The sequence below is a fragment of the Pogona vitticeps genome, chromosome 1 (assembly GCF_051106095.1).
Source record: "Pogona vitticeps strain Pit_001003342236 chromosome 1, PviZW2.1, whole genome shotgun sequence".
Lineage (NCBI taxonomy): Eukaryota > Metazoa > Chordata > Lepidosauria > Squamata > Agamidae > Pogona > Pogona vitticeps.
In genome coordinates, this window is record NC_135783.1 from 16,822,946 (window position 1) to 16,845,112 (window position 22,167).

Below are 22,167 nucleotides of genomic sequence, written 5' to 3' on the forward strand. Positions count from 1 at the left end.
CTGTTTTGAGGGTTGCCTTGATTTCAGCTACATAGGAGCAAATTTCAAAAGGAGGGAAGGAAGGGAGGAAGGAAGAAGTCTTATGACTTTTTGAAGAGAAGTGAGTACCAATGTAACTTTTTTTAAAAAAGAGTCTCTATTTTCAGGACTAGAAAAGAACCTTGTACAGTCGTGCCCCACTTAACGATTGCCCCGCATTACGACGAATACGCGTTACGATGAACTTTTTGCAATCGCAATTGCGATCGCAAAATGATGGTCTGAATAGGGGAATTTCGCTTAGCGATGATCGGTTCCCTGCTTCGGGAACCGATTTTCAATTTACGACGATCAAAAACAGCTGATCGTCGGGTTTTCAAAATGGCTGCCGGGTGCTTAAAATGACTTCCCACTGTGCTTAGGGATGGATTCCTCGCTATACAGGCAGCGAAAATGGCCACCGTATGGAGGATCTTCACTGGACGATGAGTTTTTACCCCACTGGAACGCATTGAACGGGTTTCAATGTGTTTCAATGGGGTTTTAAATTTTGCTTTACGATGTTTTCGCTTAACTGCGATTTTCCTGGAACGGATTATCGTTGTTAAGCGAGGCACCACTGTAAATAAATTCTATCACGGACAAATCTATTCCTGCTTTTCCCATGGCTCTTTTGCTTTCAGGAGCCTAATCTAAGGCACAGCACCAGGCTACACAATGTCAGCTCTCTCCACAATGGCCAGGCTCCAACCTATAGCACTCAGAGATAGTAATACTTTCACTGGCCAGACATAATGCCCAGTGCTGTCGATGATGTTCCACCTAAGAATGCCAGGCTTTTCTGAGCTTCCTTGCTGTTGAGCCTTCCAGCCCCACACCAGAAAGCAGCAATGGTGAACCTATGACACACGTGCCACAGATGGCATGCAGAGCCCTTTCTGCGGGCACATGAGCCATAAGTCGCCGGATCGCTACTCCCCCGAAGCCAAACCTGAAGAGGCGGCTGCAGCCGTGGTGCAAACACTTCGACAGGCGGTGGGACAGCATCTGGAGCCGGTGACGCTGGCAGTGGATCCAGAGTGGGGTCTCGAGGCACCGCCATTCCCGGGATACCCCCTTCTGCCAGTTCCGGTTCTGCCGCCTCCGCAGCATGCTGCCTACTGAGGTTCCCCCCCCCCAGTTGGGGCACTCAGGCCCAAAAAGGTTCACTGCCACTGCTATAAAGCCATTCTGAAATGCCAAGTCACCCTCCCAGCCTTGTAAAATAAGGCACACAGTACTCTCGGTACTTCATCACACAACTCTTCTGAAGCTTCCCAAGCCTCAAAAGAGTCTCAGAAGGTGGCGATTTTGCCCCATGACCCGGGGGGGGGGGGCAGGGTGAGTCTCTAAAGGGTCCTGGAACACACCCTAGGACACTTTAGAGACTCACCCTGCCCCCCCCGGGGGCCAGAGGGGGCAAAATCACCATCTTCTGGGACTCTTTTGGGAAGCTTCAGAAGTCCCAGAAGGTGGCGATTTCGCCCCCTCTGGCCTCCGGGGGGGGGGGCTGGGTGAGCCTCCAAAGGGTCCTAGGGTATGTTCCATAAGACGGACCTATCCATAAGGCTCACCAATTTTTAGGAGGAGAAACCAGATTATTTTTTTTCGTTTTCTTCTCCTAAAAAATTGGTGTGTCTTATGGAGCCAAAAATACAGTACAGTGGTGCCTCGCTTAACGAGCGCACCGTACAACGAAGAATCCGTATAGCGATCCCTTTTTGGGGATCGCTATACGGAGCTGCCCCAATCGCCGCACTCGCTTTGCGACGATTGGGGCGTCCGGCGGCCATTTTGGAGCCGCCGATCAGCTGATTGGCGGCTCCAAAATGGCCGCCAGATGACCCGAAATGGCCCCCGTCAGTGTTTTCGCGCCCTCCCCTTGCTTACCGAGGTCGCGAAAACGCTGCGGGGGGCCTTTTCGGGTCATCCGCGGCCATTAAAATGGCTGTGAACGACCCGAAATGCCCCCCCGCAGCGTTTTCGCGACCTCGGTAAGCAAGGGGAGGGCGCGAAAACACTGACGGGGGCCATTTCGGGTCATCCGGCGGCCATTTTGGAGCCGCCGATCAGCTGATTGGCGGCTCCAAAATGGCCGCCGGACTGCGAAAACATCGCTGGAGGGGTAAGTTTGGGCGCCTATTGGAACGCATTAAACTAAGTTTAATGCGTTCCAATAGGCTTTTCCTGCCCCGTACAGCGATGTTTTCGCATAGCGAAGGTTAATCCAGAACGGATTAACCTCGCTATACGGGGCACCACTGTATATCGCAATATAAAAGCTAAAAGGTACGGGAGTCAAACTGTTCCGGCTATTAGACTGCTTAAGATCAAGGGGTCTTCCCCAATGTGACGGGATACAAATCCCATTACTGTATCTCCAGCTGGCACCAGCTTGGGGAAGTCGGCTCTGAATCAAAAAAATATATTTTAGGTAAATTCAAAAATTATTATGCTCATTAATATTTACAACAGATCAAATTTCCAGAATTTCACTGTACCAAGCAGTCATATTTCTGGAGCTAAAATCATGAACTCACTGTAAAAACTCAGCAGGGGCTCTGACTGGCATTAAACACTCTTTTTGTTTACCCACAAATGACTCATACAGCCTTCAGCTGAATTCGAATTTCGGCCCTCTGTATAACCAGGGTTGTAAATCAACAGGACTTTTTTTAAAAGGTCAAATATCAACTTAAATGTACTCTGGTTTCCCAGTTATCAGGGTCTAGGGAATATTCGGTTTAGTGTAATATAGCAATTAGAGATGGGGGTAGGAGAACGACTCTCCCCTCATGGCTGCTGAGTGGCCGGACAAGCAGGAAGAAAGTGCCACTCCGGGCACCATCAGAAGGATGAGCAGGACCCAGCACTGCTGCAGGAAGCGTGAGTGGACAGGCCCAACACTCATTAGGTCCAGCTGCACAGGGATATTTGTATTTGTAAACAAATATGAATATCTAATCTCTAATAGCAATCACTATTTAAATAGTATTAAAACATATAGAGATAGGAGTACAGTGGTGCCTTGCACAGCGAGGTTAATCCGTTCCGGATTAACCCTCGCTGTGTGAAACATCGCTGTACGGAAAGAAAATGGCGAAAACGCTGCGCGCGGCCATTTTGGGGCTTCCGGCGGCCATTTTGTAGCCGCGGAACAGCTGATCGGCGGGTCGCAAAGCGAAGGTCGGTAAGCGAACCACTTACCGACCTTCGCTCTGCGATTTTCGCCCATTGGGGCCGTCGCTCTGCAACTGCATTAGTGATCGCAAAAACGTCCCCGTAGAGCGAATTCATCGCTCTACGGGGCGCTCGTTGTGCGAGGCACCACTGTATAAGAATGATCTCTAGTACACATGTAAAAAGTCACAACGAAACTAAATATTTTAAGCATAGTACCCACACTGTACAGTCTGTAAATGACCAGAAAATTCATTGGGTCATATATTCAAATTATTCATTTCAACTAAGTCCCAATGATTTCAGGAGAAAGTAATCACAACCAAATATGAGGTACTCATACAACTGGATAACTGGAAGCTGCCTTATATGTCACTACATATTATACAGTGGTGTCTCGCTTAATTGTCCTGCATTATGACAAATCCGCTTTACAACGATCTTTTTGCAATCGCAATTGCAATCGCAAAACAATGGTCTAAATGGGGGAATTTCGCTTAGATTATAGTGGGGGTCCCCAACCCCCCGGTCCTCAGCCTAGTACCGGGCTGTAGCCTTGGCAGGACCGAGCCACGGAGACAGATCTCCTCCCCCTGCACATATGGCCCACCCACCCCCACAGGTGACCCCCATGCATGCGTGCAAGCTCGCCTTGCTCCACCCTCCGCTAATGCAGGGGGTGCTCGCCCCTGCCTGCACACAGGCCTCATCCCCCAAACCGGTCTGCAGCTTGGAAAAGGTTGGGAACCACTGGATTATAGCAAAGACTATTATTGTACAATAGCGAACAATAAACATAGCATGGTCTTTTGCTCCCTCTAGCTGCCAGTTCTGGTAACGACACCATAGAAATATATTTCTCTCGCAAATGCTATACATCAGTGGTTGCCAACCTTTTCCAAACTGCGGACCAGCTGAAGGAGGCGGGGTCCCTGCATGGGGCACACACACACACAGGCATGCTATGTGTGCGTGTGGGCATGCATGGGGGGAGTGCATGCGGGGACCCAGAGATCTGTCTCCGCGGCCCAGTCCTGCCAAGGCCACAGCCCAATACTAGAGTACATAACATGGTCTCTTGCTCCCTCTTGTGGCCAGTTCGGGTATCTTTATTGTTAGAATTATATATTAGGCATGGGAGCTTCGTATTCGTATCCCCAGGGTTATGAATACAAAGCATGGCACCACAGGTGCAGCCGAGGTCCATTGCCTCCCCTCAAAATCAGCCACTTACCAGACTTTGCATGGTGCAAGTGTCCATAGTTGGTAACCTTGTGCCAATTGTGCCAGTGGCCCAGCTGGTCTTCCCCACCTCCCTGCACCGCTGACCACTCCAGCGAGGAGGCGGGATGACAAGTCTCCCCACTCAGCTGCCAAGTGGTCACAAGCACAGCAAGGCAGGGAAGCGACAGCCAGGCGACATCTGTGAATTGAGTGATATTATTAACAACGAATATGCACACCAGGAAAAGCCCAGCCCAGGATCCAACAGGCCCAACCACCCGTAGCGGCGATATTTGCATTTGTCTTCCTTGAGAGACGAACATGAATATCCCCTCTCTAATACGGGATTTTTCTTTTAATATTTTTCAGACTGTGGATAAGTGATTCAACAGATATTGGGGTACGACAGTACAGTGGTGCCTCGCATAACGAGCGCACCGTTTGACGAATCCGCATAGCGATCTATTTTTTGAGATCACTAATGCGATTGAATTATGATGTTTAGATAGGGAAAACATCGCATTGCGATGATTGGTAAGCATTTCGCTTAACAATAATCACATTGCGATGTTTTTAGAACAGCTGATTGGCGGTTCCAAAATGGCCGCCGGGTGCCCAAAATGGCCGCCGCAAGCATTTTCGCGCGGTTTCCTCGCTTACTGAGGCGGCGAAAATGGCGGCGCTATGGAGGATCTTCGCTGAACGGTGAGTTTGGGCCCCATAGGAACGCATTAAACTTCGTTTAATGCGTTCCTATGGGGTTTTTAGTTCTGTTTAGCGATGTTTCCGAATAGCGATGATTAATCCGGAATGGATTAACGTCGCTATGCGGGGCACCACTGTACATTGATCTACTTGAACAACAACTCCATGAGGTAGGTCAGGCTGACAGAGAGCAACTCAGCCAACACTTCTCAGAGGGTTTCGCAGCTCAGAGGAGATATGAGTCTGGATTTCGCAAATAAAATAAATAAATATATAATAAAATATAAATAATTTAATATTTCATAATTAATTAATTCAAACACCAGTCTAGCACTCTAACCATCCATCTGGGTGGATTTTTAAAAAATAGTCATATTGATTTAAATCCAGATTTAAATTGTGGTTTAAATCAATTTGATTTAAATCAGGTCCACCCTGCCATTAACCTGCACTGGCTCTGTCCTTAATTACATGCACATATTTTCCAGCCTTAGCAGGATTCCTTCGATCAATTCCCTTTCTTATACTGAAATGCACTTATGCTTTCTCTTCAATAAGCAATTATCTCCTATATTCATCGCCAGACATACTGGCTGATGCAAGGATCATTTCCCATTATCTGTGACCGAATGCAAACATATAAGGCAATCATATACACATAAATGGCATTACTTCTTCCCAGAGGAGATGACTAGCTTTTCTTAGGCAATCCGGCCTTAAGGTCATTTCTTATGAAACATTCAGTATGAGGTTCCAACACTAGAACTGACACACATCATCAATTGCATACTGGATTTGTTGACAGAGAGCAAAATTAAAACTACACCTGGGGAAAAAAGTCAACACACCAAGGTATGAAAGGCACACTGCACATTTTTCTTTTCAAACACATCCAAAGAGGGGGACTCAGTCCTTCCCCCATTCACTGTTTACATGTGCTGTGAAAACCAAGAATTAAATTGCAGGCCCATGCATACATATAATAGTTATATTTAAAGACAAATACGGCCTCAAACACTGTAGACTTCACATTGCAATTGTTCCTTAATATCCCAATCTACACAAACAGGATTTCCTGTGTGTGCACACTTTGTTGATGCAGGAAGTTCTGAAGAGCTTACTCCAGTGTTAGGAGAAGTACAGTTGTGCCCCGCTGGACGATTACCCTGCTTTACGACGAATCCGCTTAACGTTGAAGTTTTGCAATTGCTTTTGCGATTGCTTCGCGATGTTTAGACGGGGTTGTTTCACTTAGCAATGATCAGCAAACAGCTGATCATCGGGTTTCAAAATGGCCACCGGCTGAAGAAAACGGCTCCCCACTGTGTTAGGGACAGATTCCTCGCATTACAGGGACCAAAAAATGGCAACCATATGGAGGATCTTCGCTGGACGAGCAGGTATTCAGCCCATTGGAACGCACTGAACGGTTTTCAATTCGTTTCAATGGGTTTTTTTTTATTTCGTTTGACGACGATTTCGCTCTACAGCAATTTCGCTGGAATGAATTAACGTCGTCAAGCGAGGCACCATTGTACTAACACCATCTGGAGATGTTCCTTAACATGTTCCTGAATAGTTCTTGTTAGCATACTTCAAAACAAATGTAACAAGGCACTCAGACTTAGTTTTTTTCCCCCGACAGCAAGTGATATTACATTTCGAGACGCAAGCTTCTTAAAGGTTCTGAAGGAGAACTCCAGATTTAATTTAAAATATTCCTCTCTCCTAATAGGTAATTTTGCAAAGCTGTGATCAAATGAAGACTACAAGGCTCTTAGTCTACATTCACAAAACGTTGAAATCCTCACTGCCTTAAATTGCTTGCCTTGAACAAAATACAGAATAAAAACATTACAGAATGTTTAAAGTGCAAGTCTTCTGCCAAGTATTCCTCTGTGTCCATCTATCTCACGACTGTGATAATCACATAAGACAATACACAGGAAGAACGACAATAATGCTAGGGGGAAATAATGCTAGGAAAAGTTGAAAGTAGCAGAAAAGAGGCAGAACAGAACAGGAGACGGGCTGATTCGATAAAAGAAGCCACCGCTTTTCATTTGCAAGACCTTCTGAAAAATCACTAATTTATAGGGTTGGCTTAAGTTGGAAACCACTTGCTGGCACCTAGCAACAATGACAAGCCATCTGAGTCTCCATTTTTTAAAATCCAAAGGACTGAGGAAGCAGAGTTTCAATAAAGCTCTATTTCCACTACCATCCATGTGCTTCTTGTCTTCATTTAAAAAATGAAAGCATCTGAAAATTGTGATTTCTGGGACTGATGCAACCTGCAGTGGTAGGTGTGGGGGGCAGAAAAGGTCTCTGACCCCTGATGTCGTGCACCTCCTCCCTGATTTTATTTTATTTACCTCTCTTCTACTCGTTTCTTGTCCATCAGGGGCTGTTTAATCCACTGGTTCACCAGCCTCTGTCCCTGTGCCGTTTTACACTTGTTGAGCAATCCAGCCAAAGAATGCGTCCCTTGGGCAACGTCTGATGAACCCTGAAAGGGGGGGGGGGGAAATACATATGTATAAAATGTGGCAGAAAATCACAAAAGCCCAGAATTTCTTGTGTTGCACTAACTCCCTTCTCACCTGTCTAGAAGAAAAGATGAAAGCAGGGGGGAGAAAGGGGGGGGAGAGATAGGCATTTTGCACTTTAATCCTGCCTCTGATTTCATTTATTTCCATATAACACCCTAGAACTCTTGGGCAGGCAGCCTGGAAATTCAGCTTACCTTTCCAGCAGCAAAATAAAAACACAGAAGCCGGATGGAGAAACAAGTACGGAAGGGAGGGAGGACAAACCAGAGGGTAGAATATTTCCCCTCCGTGTATGTCTCCATAAGCACACTACATCCCGCGAAAAATGAGGAGCCGGAAGCCAAACTGTGAAGCAAAATCAGAGAGCAGCCTTTTCTCAAAAACGAATAAAGACACTTATTGCTTTGAAATGAAGTACAGGGCTCTGCAGGGGTAAATCTCAAGATCAATACTACTAGAAAGCATCCCTGCTAGCTTCATAATGTGACTTATATACAATCAGCCTTTCCTCATCTTAAAGGAAATACTGACCTATCAGGTGGATAAAACCTCTACTTTCCAAACACAATCATCTTCTAAAAGCCTGCTTGATCTCGCAACGCAGCACAATGCTTATTTTAACAGCGCTCTAAAGGTTTCTACAAGAGCTAATGTGGTGTAGGGTGTAAAGTGTCGGACCAGGACTCGAGCCTTGGGTTCAAATCCTAGTTGGGCTACGGAAGCTCCCAGAATGGACGGCAGGGGTACACCACTCCTCCAAACTTCTTGCCCAGTGCAAAACCCCACTAGGTAGCCACGCGTTGGAAGTAAGCTCATGATGCTTAACAACAGAAGGTGCCTGAATTTGTCTATGTTTTACCAATCGAACCCCCTTAATTTGTATATACAGTGGTGCCTCGCGTAACGGTCGCTCCGTAGAGCAACGAATCTGCGCAACGATGCCGTTTTTGCAATCGCAACGGCACCTAGATAGGGGAAAACTCACAGAGCGAAGGTCGGTAAGCGGTTCGCTTACCGACCTTCGCTTTGCGACCCGCTGATCAGCTGTTCCGCGGCTTCAAAATGGCTGCCGGAACAGCCGAAAGGGCCAGGCGCAGCGTTTTCGCGTCCTTGGTAAGCTAGGGGAGGGTGCGAAAACGCTGCCGGAACAGCCAAAATGGCTGCGTGCAGCGTTTTCGCGCCCTCCCCTTGCTTACCAAGGGCGCGAAAACGCTGCGCCTGGCCCTTTCGGCTGTTCCGGCGGCCATTTTGGACCCGCCAGACAGCTGATCGCAGCATTTTCACGCCCTCGTTCAGCGAGGGGAGGGCGCGAAAATGGCTGCCGGCCATCCCGGAACATTGCACAACGGTGAGTATTCGGCTGAATTGGAACACATTAAACCATGTTTAATGCGTTCCAATGGCTTTTTACTTTCCGTTGAGCGATGTTTCACACAGCGAGGCACCACGCTGTGCGACGCACCACTGTATTTGCATATATCGATCACTAAAAACTAAGGCTGCAGCGGCGCAACCCAGTAACCTTTAGATATTGTTAGGTTACAATACCTTTAATTCCTGCCAACTGGCCAAGATGAGTGAAAGCTTAACCCAACATCATCTGATGGGCACCAGGTTTTCCATCTCGGTGCACTAATAATTTGTCCATGACTTTGCCCAGCATTGCTCCATCATCAATTTTTGCACAGTGCTGGCTACCTACAGCGTCCAAACTGTTTCATTCTCTTGAAAAATCTCCTTTGTAACAAAGACATTGTGCGGCCAATCTCACTGGGCTGCAGGATGACTCTGGTTTTATTAGGGAGAAAGAGCCCTTTGGAATAAATAAAGGAAAACAGCAGCAACTAGCCAGAAGCCAAATGGAACTACAGTAGTAACTCTGCGATGTCCTCCAAAGTGCAATTATTGGGGTGGTCTTTTAGAACACAACACAAAGCTATCCCAGTCCCCCAAAGCCCCCTTTCCCCAAAATATTTGCAGGGAAACCATTAGCATAGCCCTGATTTTAATATTTCTCCCTATTTAAAAGTCTGTTTTAAAACAAATAAAAACAAACAATGGTACAGGGAAAGCTGCAGGCTAAAAGGGCTCTCTCTAGATTCATTGCCACATTTATGAAGAACAGCTGGCAATGCCTCTAAGGTGCCCACAGTGATGCACATGTATGTATGCCACCTAAAAACATGTTTTTTCCCCTTCAAAACACTGTGATTCACAAGCAGTTTTGCATATGCACGTATAAGCAGATTTCACAATTAATATTTTTATAATTCACCAACTTTGATTTATTTAACCAGTGAACGCACAAGCCAAAATGTGATCTCATTCCACGAATTCTCAAGCACAAGTCTACATTTGCCTCAGATATGCTTCTAAGAATATAATTTTAAAATACAATATTTTAAATAAATGTGAAGAAGAGAACCAAATTCAATCTCTTAGGCATATCTGAGAAACTATCTGCAATTGTGAGGACTAGAATCTTGGAGTCTGTTTTTTTCCCCCTTCAGGATTGTTAGAAAATTTATTTATCACAGAGAATGATGTTTCAGCATGATTCAGGTAGTACAGTATCACTTGTGCTCATATATTTCATACAACTCAAAATAAAATTGCATATTCCGTTCTTTCTGGAGTTGTTGAAATCATGCTAACAATAAGAATACAGACTGGACCCCTTTCTTTTGTAACAAGAATAAAAACTGGATTCTGTGCATTTGAGTCCTGTGTTCCTGAGCAAGACAGATATCAGCTCTGACATGCAACAGGAGGCTTATTTATAAAAGCTTAACACATACACGTGCTTCTGCGTAACATACCCTCACCTTTGGTGCTCATAAACAAATTAAGCACACCAGACATGACTAGAGTAGGCTGTAAACAGGACAAATAAAAATGCATTCCCATGGTGGTCAATCCCACCCCGATGCCCTCTCAAAAATACTGCCTGACAATATCATGAAACATAGGTGAAATTTACTATTAAAAACATATGAGACTGCAGCATCAGAATAAAAGGGCCACTGACTCAATCCGTTTCTCAGAAAGACTGGCCATTCTAACTTTCAATTAGCAAAACCAGAACTATCATTAGTTCTTACTCTTGTTAGTAATTATTAATTAATTATTAATTAACTAATTAATTATAATAATAATAATAATAATTAATCCTCAGCTAGGATCTGGGGGTCTTCTTACAGGTGGCAGTCTCTTTATGAGTTCACTAACACAGTGGAGGATCCGTCAACACCACCCTTCCCCTCCACCCATGTTTAGAAGACAAATAAAAAAGCCTGTTTTTCAGATAGGCTTTTGAGAACCTTCTCCCTATTTCGTTTAATTGTTCAACTATATGGTTTATTGAACTTGTATTATTGTTGTTGCTATTTTGGGTGTTTGTATGCATAGTTGTTGTAGAGGGTTAGGTTGTTGTAGAGGGTTAGGGTGAGTTTGTCTTTTTTTTCCCATTGTCTTGTGTTATTTTGTGTTCATTTTCTGTTGTAAGCCACCTAGAGTAGCAGCTTGCCACTAGATGGGCGGAGTAGAAATTTAGTAAATGACCGAATAGGAAGGAGGTGGATGAAGACAAATCTTTAGCATTGCACACTGATTGAGCTAGGGAACCAAGAGAGCAGTACTACTCCTAATTCGACTTAAAAGCCTCTGGATGTAACACGTAATAGGTGCACACATGCTCAGAGCAGGAGGACTGACATGGGAAACAGAATAAAAATGAAAAATGTAAAAAAAAAGGCAAAAACATGGGACTTACCTGGAAAAGGTTAAGAGCTCTGGAAGCAGCATGATCCAATGTCATGTACTGATGGAGTTCAAAGGTGGAGAGTTCAAAATCCCCAAAGTTAGATTCATCATTTAAGAGCTCTAAATACTTAATCACTGCAGACAAGGCAGAAATGGCAATCTAGAAGGAAGGGGAAGAAAAATAAAACCCGGATACAATATTCTGGATGACTGACATTGGCGTACCGCTGAAACTAGTGTTGGATGTTCTTCATCCTATGCAAGGTTTATGTTTGGCCAGCACTATTTCCAAACAATTACTAGAATAACTAATCCACTCACAACATTTCTTAACTTCCCAAAATATGGGTTAAGCTACAGGTAAGGAATACAGTACATGAACCAGAGAGGTCGTTATCTAATCTAATCTAATCTAATCATCTATCCATCCATCCATTTAATTTATATTTAAGTTATTATTTTCATCTTGTCTATCTGTAAAGCTTTGTAAGGCACATTGATCCTATTATATAGGTGGGGATAAAACGGAGAACAGTTTGTTTGAAGTTATTCAACAAGGGTTGATAAAAAATGTTATTTTGCTAACAGAGATCAAGTCTCATATAGAAAAAAACACATCATACGTGAGACTTGTGTTTCTGTCTCAGCACAAGTACACATGACTGAAAGTTCCTAAGCATAAGAAAAAAGCAAACACTATTTTAAATTATTATCAACATCAAAAGGAAATTACTACAGGTGATGTATTTGACAATTCCATGCTGGTCCCTGCTAATATTCTAATTCTAAGAATAACTACTGTATTTCCCTAATAATATTTGGCTCAGACACATCCCTTTCACAGCCTTATGCTAAGGGTTCCCCCTGCTGGATATCATGGAATATAATAAACAGCAAGTGAGCGGGAGGCAGCCAGGAAACGAACTGCAAAATGCTAGGAACTGAGCTATAATTCATCAATTGGACTTAACTGATTTAAGCATTTCAATTGATTTAAGCATTTTCTTGATTAAACACATGCCATTGATCAGGCTGGTTCTAATACATGTCATATACAGTGGTGCCCCGCATAGCGATGATAATCCCTTCCGAAAAAATCGTCGCTATCCGGATTCGTCGCTATGCGGGGGGAAAAACCCCATAGGAACACATTAAAACACGTTTAATGCATTTCTATGGGGGGAACTCACCGCTATGCGGAAATCCTCCATCCGGCTGCCATTTTCGCTGACCGGTAAGCGAGGACAGGGCGTGAAAACACAGCGGGCGGCCATTTTGTTTACCCGGCGGCCATTTTGGAGCCGCCAATCAGCTGTTTTTAAAACATCGTTATGCGATAATCGGTAAGCAAAACGCTTACCAATCATCGCAAAGCGATGTTTACCCATTTAAAACATCGTCATGCGATCGCTTTTGTGATCACAAAAAACTCATCGCTATGCGGATTTGTCGTTAAACGGTGCGCTCGTTAAGTGAGGCACCACTGTATTAATATTAATATTTTATATTTTAATATTAACCTAAAACTGGTAAGCATGTTTTAAAGATGCATTCCTATTCTCTCTGCCACTTAGCAAAGAACGCCTCTTCTATAATGTTGCCTGCTGGTAGATCATATACATGCATTTTCTAAAATCGAAGAAAGCATGCTTCTTGCATCAGAACTGTTGATTTTACCCATTTAATAAGTAACTGGTTATTTAATGAAGACTCCTTTTGTCTAGTTACATCTCTAGGAATTAACCAATGCACCTTCATACTATGGTCTGGCTCACTACAACACTCCAGTTCACCAAGAAAAGTATCACCAGCACAACATGAACATGATGTCCAACATGAAATGGGCATATTAGATGCCCATATACACCACCCTTGAGAAATACATTTTTACCCGAAGGCAGTTCAGGATCTAGACGCTGGTGATCTGCAGTAGATCAGCGAGGGTTCCAATTCCCAACTGTCTAACAATTGCAAGTAGAATTGGAAGACAACAAAATTAAATAATGGTAGACCAAGGGGGGGTTTGTGCTAACTGCTTATACATCAGTGTACCTTACTCATCACACAAAACTGCCTCTCCCCGGGTCTTTTGCAATTCTGCTGGGAAATGTTAAAGAGAGTGTTAAACCATGTTCTGCTATAACTCAGAAGGGTGTTTTGTACTTTGATACGTGGGTCATCCTACTCATTATTTAGCACATTACAGTTAACTGGCTCCTTTCCCTGAAACATCATTTCCTGTTACCTGTTTCAAAAAGACAGCCTATGCTTTATCTGAAAGGTCTTTTAAGTGCTTTTTAGGGCATTTCGGCTCAGCACTTAAACCATGCTTGTTTGGCATGCAGAAGGTTTAGGTTTCAACCACTTACTCCTCCCACCGCCCTCCCAAAAAAAACCTTATTAGGTGATGGGAGAGTCCTGACCTTGGGATTTCAAAGAGCTTACAGGGGTGAGGGTAGACAACACTGGCCTAGAAGTCTGAGAGTTCTTTTCCTCCTTTTAGCAACCCTATAACGCCAGGACAGCACCTCAGTTGCCTATGAGCAGTTTTCTTAATCTATCTTATGTCAGTAGATGTTCCCCTAGAAACTGCTCAAATTTATGGAGGAACTTCAAAACGTTAGTGATCTCAAAACTTCCATGAATTTCTCTGCAACATCAACTCTCTATTCGTTATTACCACGTCACGTTCTCGGGCACATTTCCATTTAAGATAGAGAGATTTTAAATTTTGGCTGGATCTCTTCATGCGTAAAATGTCTAGAGGTCCTGATATAATTAAATGGTCAAACTACATTCTCAACATTATTCTAATGTGTTGTAGTGAGCCAACAGAGACAAGCGGATTGATATGATGTGATAAGAGAAAAGAGGACTCAAATAGTTTAGACATTTATCTCTCATTCATCCCCCACAAAAAGTTCCTAAATTCAAGCTACAAAACTATGATGATCAGACAGAAACTTTACTGGAGCCAAGGGCTACCAGGCTAAGATGGCACACACCATTCCATGTATTTATAGAACTCCATCTCCCAGATCAATGACCCACCTGTTTGTCCATTTGGGGCAAAGCTGCACTAGACACACGCTCTTTCCTTCTTGATTTCAGCAAGCGGTTCAGGTCTTGAACAATATCTTTTGTCGAAAAGTCACTCTTTTTCTTCTCTGTGATCAGAATTCCTCCTCTTTGAAGGACCTGCACATGTAAAATCACAAGTGGAAACATCTCTGCAGTTACAGCCTCTCTTAGTTCTAAATGCAGGGCCGTGCAAACTTGGCGCCTTTGAAATATTTTTGGATTACCGTTCCAGGGATTATTTGAAGTGTTGCCTAAAATGGATAAAGAGTCCTGGAATACAGAGTATGTCCCCTGAGGTCTCTACCATTTCCTTTCTTTGTTGCAAGCTGGGGCTCAGCAAAGATCAGAAGAGTACATAGAATGGGGAAAGCAGTGAATCACAAGAGGAAGCCAATTCTCTTTAAAGAAATCACTGTAATCTTGGACTCTTGGGATTATTCATTACGGTGAGAAAAGAGAAAGAAGAAGAGAGCATCATGGAGGCAGAGCAACAATTTGGAGTACAGAAGCACATCATTAGAAACACAACATTAAAAGCTAAAAGCAGTAAATTATTCAAATATTTAAAAAGAATTAACATTATATGAAAAATGCTAGATAAAAGCATTATTAAAAACAGATTTATAAGCAACAAAATTTATTTATTTATTTATTTGTTTGATTGATTTATATCCCGCCCATTTGGTATATTCTACCACAAATGCATATAATCCAGTTTTAAACCAATAAGGCTCAAACTCACTGGGACTTGCTTTAAAGTAAAGAGATGGATGATAACAGCACAAGACTGAAACCCTAAATCTACCAGGGATTAAGCGAGTTAGTCAGCTCACTTTCAAGTAAACATGCCTAAGACTGGATATATACTAACAGCACATGACCATGTAAAACTCATTGGTAAGTAGCTCCCAGTTTTAGACTATGAAGAATCTAAATAAAATTAATAAAGGAACTGGAAACCACGGTGGGAAAAAAAACTGGAAGAATTTCTAAATCATGTCCAACCACCACACACAGCAAAAAAGAGGCATAATCAAAACACTGGTAGACCGTGCAAATCGGAACTGTGAAGCTCAATTTTCCAGCACTGAACTCACACCATCTGAACTGGGCCCTACGGGCAAATGGCTATTCCAAGAATGAAATCAAAAGAGCCATCAAACCAAGAAAACAATACCAAACTGAAGAGGAAAAACAGCCACCCACAAATAAAGTATTTCTGCCATACATCAAAGGGGTCACAGAACGCATGGGGAAACTTTTGAAAAAACACAACCTACGAACAGTATTGAGGCCCACCACAATTTCCCTATGCTTGCCCCGACTTCCTTTTTAACTAGAAGAGGACTTGCTTCAAAATCTGAAGGGATCGGAACCCTAAAACACCTCAGGCACACCCAAAGTCTGGTTTCATTAAATCCTGCGTCCTCAGAGGATCAAGGGGGCTTCTTGAAAAATAACCACATTTTCAAAAATGTGGAGGGCCACACTTGGCTTCCTGAAGGCTATACAAACAGCATGGCACATACTTCAAGGACTGCTGGTTTACCGTAATATTAATAATTCTTTTTGGGGTGTCAAGTTGTTTCTAACTTGTGGTGCCCCTTTGGTTTTAAACATAGAGAGTACTCAGAAGTAGTCTACTATTCCTTTTTTCTGGGGCCATCTTGGAACTGGGCAGTTTGCCTAAAGTTATACAGACTGACTCTTCTCCTGGATGCCCTGTGGAGAATTGCACTCCCAACCTCTGATTCTGCAGCCAGATACCTCAGTCACGAAGCTATGAGGAAAAATTCTCCTTGCTTTCTCACCAAGTCAAGTAAGGGTTTCTTGGTCTTAGTGCCAGCCACAACAGCCTCAGACTATCAAAAGGAGGAGTTTCTGTTTGGCCAGAAAAACAGACATAGGCCAAAAGAGCTCAAGGCCAAAATGACATGCAAAACAATGATCTCAAACATGTGCAAAAGTTCTCACAATATATATAACATGAGACATCTGACAATTCAACCACAAACCTAACTAGGGAATGCACATCAATTCCAGAAAATAGTCCTATCTCAAATATTCTACATAATTCATTCTAATTCCTTGCAAAACAAACTTTTCTGTTGGAACCCAAGTGTATTGTTATTAAGCTGTTTATGAAAATAAATATGTACTCCATCACTGCGTACATGACTGAATACATTACACATCTTACAATGTTATACACATTATGTATAACATGCCTGAGAGAAAAGCATTTTGTTTGTAACTGGGTCTTGTGTCATGTCACTATGTGTGTTGAGAAAACCCATGCCTCGTTCAGTTTATACTCTTCAAGGCTAAGAAAGCAAAGAGGCAGCTGTTTCCTCTCCTTATCTAATTCTCTGCACATTACGTAAGAATGTGCCGTCCAACAAATCCCATGAACTTGCTAGATGGCTGGAGGGAAAGATAAGCTCATTCTGAATTTTTCTGGGTATTCAGCTCTTTGTGAGAGAGGTCCTCTTGAGAATACCACTGTCAAAGAAGATTAATATATTGGTGGTTAGTGAACTCAAAAAAAAAAATCTGTCAGAAAGAAAAGAATTGGCCATAAAGAGATGTCAACATATTTCAGAAAGGAATACAGTGGCAATATTTAATCTAAATTTCTAGATGGCAGCAAAAGGCCCATTAAAAAAGCAGCTTGTATGTTGTTCTAACCTGATGAAATAAAGATACTGGATTTAGTGTTAACAAAGATAGTACAAAGCAAGAATAAGATAAAAATAACATTTATTAAGAAGTGGCAGCTAGAATGTTTGTACTATGGGGGCTCTATACTGATGTACATTTGATAAGATTAACGTTATTAGACTTTTGTGGTGGACAAGGACACATGGATAAGAGCTGAAAAGCTGTAGGCGGAAATTATGAATTGCTAAAGGCAAATAAGATACGTCCAAAAAGAAATCCACAACCTCTGTGCTTTGTACCTTCAGTCATTGGATGAAGAAACTAAACTAAGCTGAATTAGTTAAGTACAAATGTAAGTTTGATTTGGACATCAGTTTGGAGAAAGGAAGGCAGAAATAATGACAATCAACTAGAAGATTTTTTTTCCTGGCTTGCATAGCTATCCTTCTTAAGGAGAAGACAGGGCAGGTAGAAATGTTATACCTGTTGACATCACTCTTTGTGGAAAACTGTTTGAAGGGTACGCAGAAGAAGCAGCCTCTTGTATTGTTTCTAAAATACAGTGGGGTCTCTACTTAAGAACGTCCCTACTTAAGAACAATCCAACTTAAGAACAGCTCCATTTGCTAAATTTTGCTTCTACTTGAGAACAGAAATCCAAGATAAGAACAGGAAAAAAAAAACCTTTCCTGCTCTTTTTTTAACCTTAGGTCATCTTAGGTTAAAAAAAAAATTCTCCCCCTAGTGGTAGAGTACGTATTAACCAGCTTTGCATTAGTTCCTATGGGAACTAATGCTTCAATGTATGAACACATCTCTACATAACAAAAAAACAGCCAGAACGGATTAACTGGTTTTCAGTCCATTCCTATGGGAAATTTTGCTTCAACTTAAGAACGTTTCAATTTAAGAACACCATTCCAAAACGGATTAAGTTGAGGTTCCACTGCAGTTTCTATGGACGGAAAAGAGCAGATACGGATTAAATGGTTTTCAATGCATTCCTATGGGAAATGCAGATTCAACATAAGAACTTTTCAACTTGAGAACCACCTTCCAATACGGATTAAGTTCTTAAGTAGAGACCCCACTGTATAGCAGAAACCCCCCTCATTTATAAATAGTTCCCACTCTCACTGCTATCAAGAATGGTACGAAGAGACAATTTCAAAATGGACTTCAACCTGTACTGGTGCTCACTGCTTATCGAACATCTTTTCTTTTTAAAAAAATTGTCTAGGTGACACTGTTTGACCACCTTCTACAGTGGAAAGGCAGGACATCACAAAACACATTTTTAAAAATGAACCTTTCTTGCGGTAAATTTGGAGGACAGAAACAGGATTAGAGTCTGTGCTATTCCTGTCCAGGACAGTCCTTCACCACCACCTCTGCTGGCCAGATCCAGCAGGAGCAATACCTGTCACTGACACAACAGCTTTGAGAAGGATTAAAAAGTGAAAGAGCATCATTATACGATCCTGAATGCACCAATCTTCTCTGATTTCAAAAGTAAACAGGATCAGGCCAGGTCAGTAGGTGGGCAGGAATCACCAAGAAATACTACGGATCTCCAGGTAAGGCTAGAAAAGAATGCTGCCTGAAATTTTAAAGAGTCACTGCCAACTAGAGTTAATAAAACTAGGCTAGACAAACCAATGGCTCGACTCATTGTTAGGCAAGTCTCTCTGTTCCTATGTCTTGTGCTTTTCCCCTGTTTCCTTATACTAGAGTATGAATTGGAGAAACATCATCTGCTTCCAGCAGCCTTCTGTGCATGGTGGAAAGAAAGCAGATGTCTGTAACATGGCAAGAACAATTATCTGAACCATGGAGGAAATCTAAGTTTGCAAAGTGAGGAACACAAACGTTACACCATGATCTCACCTTGATATTCGAGCCACTGAACAGAAACCAGGACAAATGCATCACTATCTCCCCACAGGTTCAGCCAACTTAATAGGTCTTGGGAGGAAGGCAACAATTTGAAGCAGCTTTAATGACCCTCTCCAACATTTCAACTAAACTGTCAATTTTTGAAACAAAAGTACAGTGGTGCCTCGCATAGCGAGGTTAATCCGTTCCGGATTAACCTTCGCTATAGCGAAACATTGCTGAACATCATTTAATGCGTTCCAAAAGGCTCCTTTACTCACCGTTCAGCGAGGTTTCCTATGGCCGGCAGCCATTTTCGCGCCCTCGTTAAGCGAGGGGAGGGCGCGAAAATGCTGCACGCGGCCATTACGGAGCTTCCGGCTGCCATTTTGTCCGCCGAACAGCTGATCGTCGGGGCTTCGTTTTGCGAAGATCGGTAAGCGAAACGCTTACCGATCTTCGTAAAGCGATTTTCGCCCTATCTAAATGACATTGAGCGATCGCATTAGCGATCCAAAAAAACGGATCACTATGCGATTTTGTCGTTATACGGTGCACTCATTAAGCGAGGCACCACTGTATAAATGAACCTACAGATTAAAATAAAAATTCACAGGCATTAAAGGAATCTTCAACAAGTTGCTCTTTACTCCGCACTATGACCAATTTTACACAAATTAAGTCCACAGCCCACCAGATTTCGAAAACTTACCAGTCTCAGTTTCTCCATATCGCCAGCAGACTCTCCAGAGGGCAATAGACATTCCTTGGGCCCCATCTGAACCAGCAGAGCTTCCAGATTGGAAAACTGATCATTATCTGGAAATTCACACACTTCCAGCGTCCTCATCAAAGAATCCACAAACCCAACACCAACCAGTTTTTGACCATCTGCTGAGAGCACCTTAATGCCCATGACACCGACAGAAGACGTCATATCATGATTGCCAAAGAGAATATCTTCAAACTGAGCGAGGTTCCCTGGAGAGCCCTATTTGAGAAGAGAGAAAGGAAAAACGTCCCATTATGAGACTTGGTTCTCAGGTTTGCAGGAATGTAAATACATGGCAAGTCGTTCATCAAAATGGAGCCTGTAACCAAGAAATCAGAAAAAAAACTGAAATTTGGAAGGGCAACCATGAAATTAGAAAAGGTCCTTAAGTGTAACAATGGAGACCAAAGTCAACATCCTACCAACTATGGTACAGTACGGCCCTGTATCAGCAGAACTGATATCCATAGTTTCAGTTATCCGCGGTCGCCACTGCTGCAACAGAGCTCACAGTGTACACACACGCTTACCTCCTACCCTCACCCTCTTTAACTGATTTGCTACTATCAGGCATCCACAGGGGGCTTGAAACCTTTTCCCCATGAATACTGTATGTACGTATGTACGTACCCTATTTCCCAGAAAATAAGACCTAACCTGAAAATAAGGCCTAGTATGATTTTTCAGGACATTAGTAATATAAGCACTACACCAAAAATAAGCCCATTAAGTGAAACCCCACCTTCCACCATTGTTCAGCAACCAGAAGATGATGACATGACTGTATTTAAATAAATATAGATTGTTGTACCTGAAAAAAATACAACATCCCTTGAAAATAAGCCCTACTGTGGTTTTTGGAGCAAAAATTAATATAAGACCCTGTCTCATTTTCAGGGAAACACTGTCTGTCTGTCTGCATGTATTTTTATCCTGCCTTTCTCTTTAAAAAGAACCCAACACAAGTTATAATAAAAAGACATTATGTAGGAGCTAAAAACAGTAGATACAAATATTTAAAAGAATTTAGGAAGCATACATTAAAAGCAGTAATAAAACCAATACTAAAACAAATTCAAAACAGAGAAACAGAGACCACCATTCATTCAAAAACTCCTCTCAGACCACCCATTATTAAAGGAAAGCATGCCTGAATAGAAAGGTCTTTTTTCCCTGCTCGCAGAAGGACCGCCAGGATGGGGCCAGCCTAGCTTCACCTATTCCCAATTAATTTTAATCATGGTGCTGGAGAACAGTTGCACGGCCACCACAAAATGCCAGATAGACAAATCAAATCTAAGGTCTCACCAGAGGCTCAAAGGACTAAACTGAAACCACTGTACTCTGGACACATTGGAAACCTCGTCTTATTGGGAAAGCCAAGAGTGTTTGGAGAAGCTGACAGTAGCAGCAAAAGAGAAAGACCTAAAAGGAGACGGATTGACTCAATAAAGAAACTGACAGCCTTTTGTCTGCAAGGCTGTTTAGGGTAGGTCCTTTCGGAAGTCATGAATTCATAGGGTCCCATACGCCAGAAAGGAGTGGATGGCACGTAACAATAAAACTGTAAAAAGACCAAACTGGGTTTTCTTCACCTAAACCATATTAGACCTTTTCAAATTACAGTATTGTCTGAATGCAACCGGATGCCATTCACTAATGGGTATTTCTAATAAAACATACTATCATTGCAAAAACTCACACAAAAAATCTCTAATCAACCGGAAGCACAGAAAATTGCTGGACAGCTAAGGGGTTTAGGTCTCTGGCTGTAGAGCCAGAGGTGGGGAGTTTGATTCCCCCAATGGGCCTCCTTGACACAGGATGGGCTGGATTCAATGATCCTTCCAGCTCTGCAGTTATAAGATGTTTGAAATATAACAAAGATATTTCTACAATGTAATTTTTAGTAGTAGTTTCTTGAGAGGCACCCTGTAGAAAGCCCAATGGGCAGAGAGACGACCAGTCTTCTAACCCCTTGATGCTCCCATGGAGCTTAACCACTTTGAAAAGGATAATGGATTTGTAGTCTGTGAAAAAAGGTGACAGCCAACTCAGCCTGTCTGTTGCTGCTGTTTAGTCGTTAAGTCATGTCCGACTCTTCATGACCCCATGGACCAGAGCATGCCAGGCCCTCCTGTCTTCCACAGCCTCCCAGAGTTGGGTCAAATTCATGTTGGTCGCTTCGATGACACTGTCCAACCATCTCATCCTCTGTCATCCCCTTTTTCTCTTGCCTTCACACTTTCCCAACATCAGGGTCTTTTCCAGGGAGTCTTCTCTTCTCATGAGATGGCCAAACAGATTGGAGCTTCAGCTGCAGGATCTGTCCTTCCA

General features: G+C 42.8%; 1 protein-coding gene across 1 annotated transcript in view; it reads right to left on the reverse strand.

Annotated features, from left to right (window-relative positions):
* Positions 1-22,167, reverse strand: part of MSH2 (mutS homolog 2) — a 77,612-nt gene that overhangs the window by 50,466 nt on the left and 4,979 nt on the right. Inside the window, exons 3-6 of the mRNA XM_020794767.3 lie at positions 19,771-20,049; positions 14,493-14,639; positions 11,452-11,601; positions 7,503-7,636 (exon numbers count right to left, since the gene is read on the reverse strand). Of these exons, the coding sequence (XP_020650426.3) occupies positions 7,503-7,636; positions 11,452-11,601; positions 14,493-14,639; positions 19,771-20,049 (710 nt within the window). The remainder of the gene's footprint in view (positions 1-7,502; positions 7,637-11,451; positions 11,602-14,492; positions 14,640-19,770; positions 20,050-22,167) is intronic.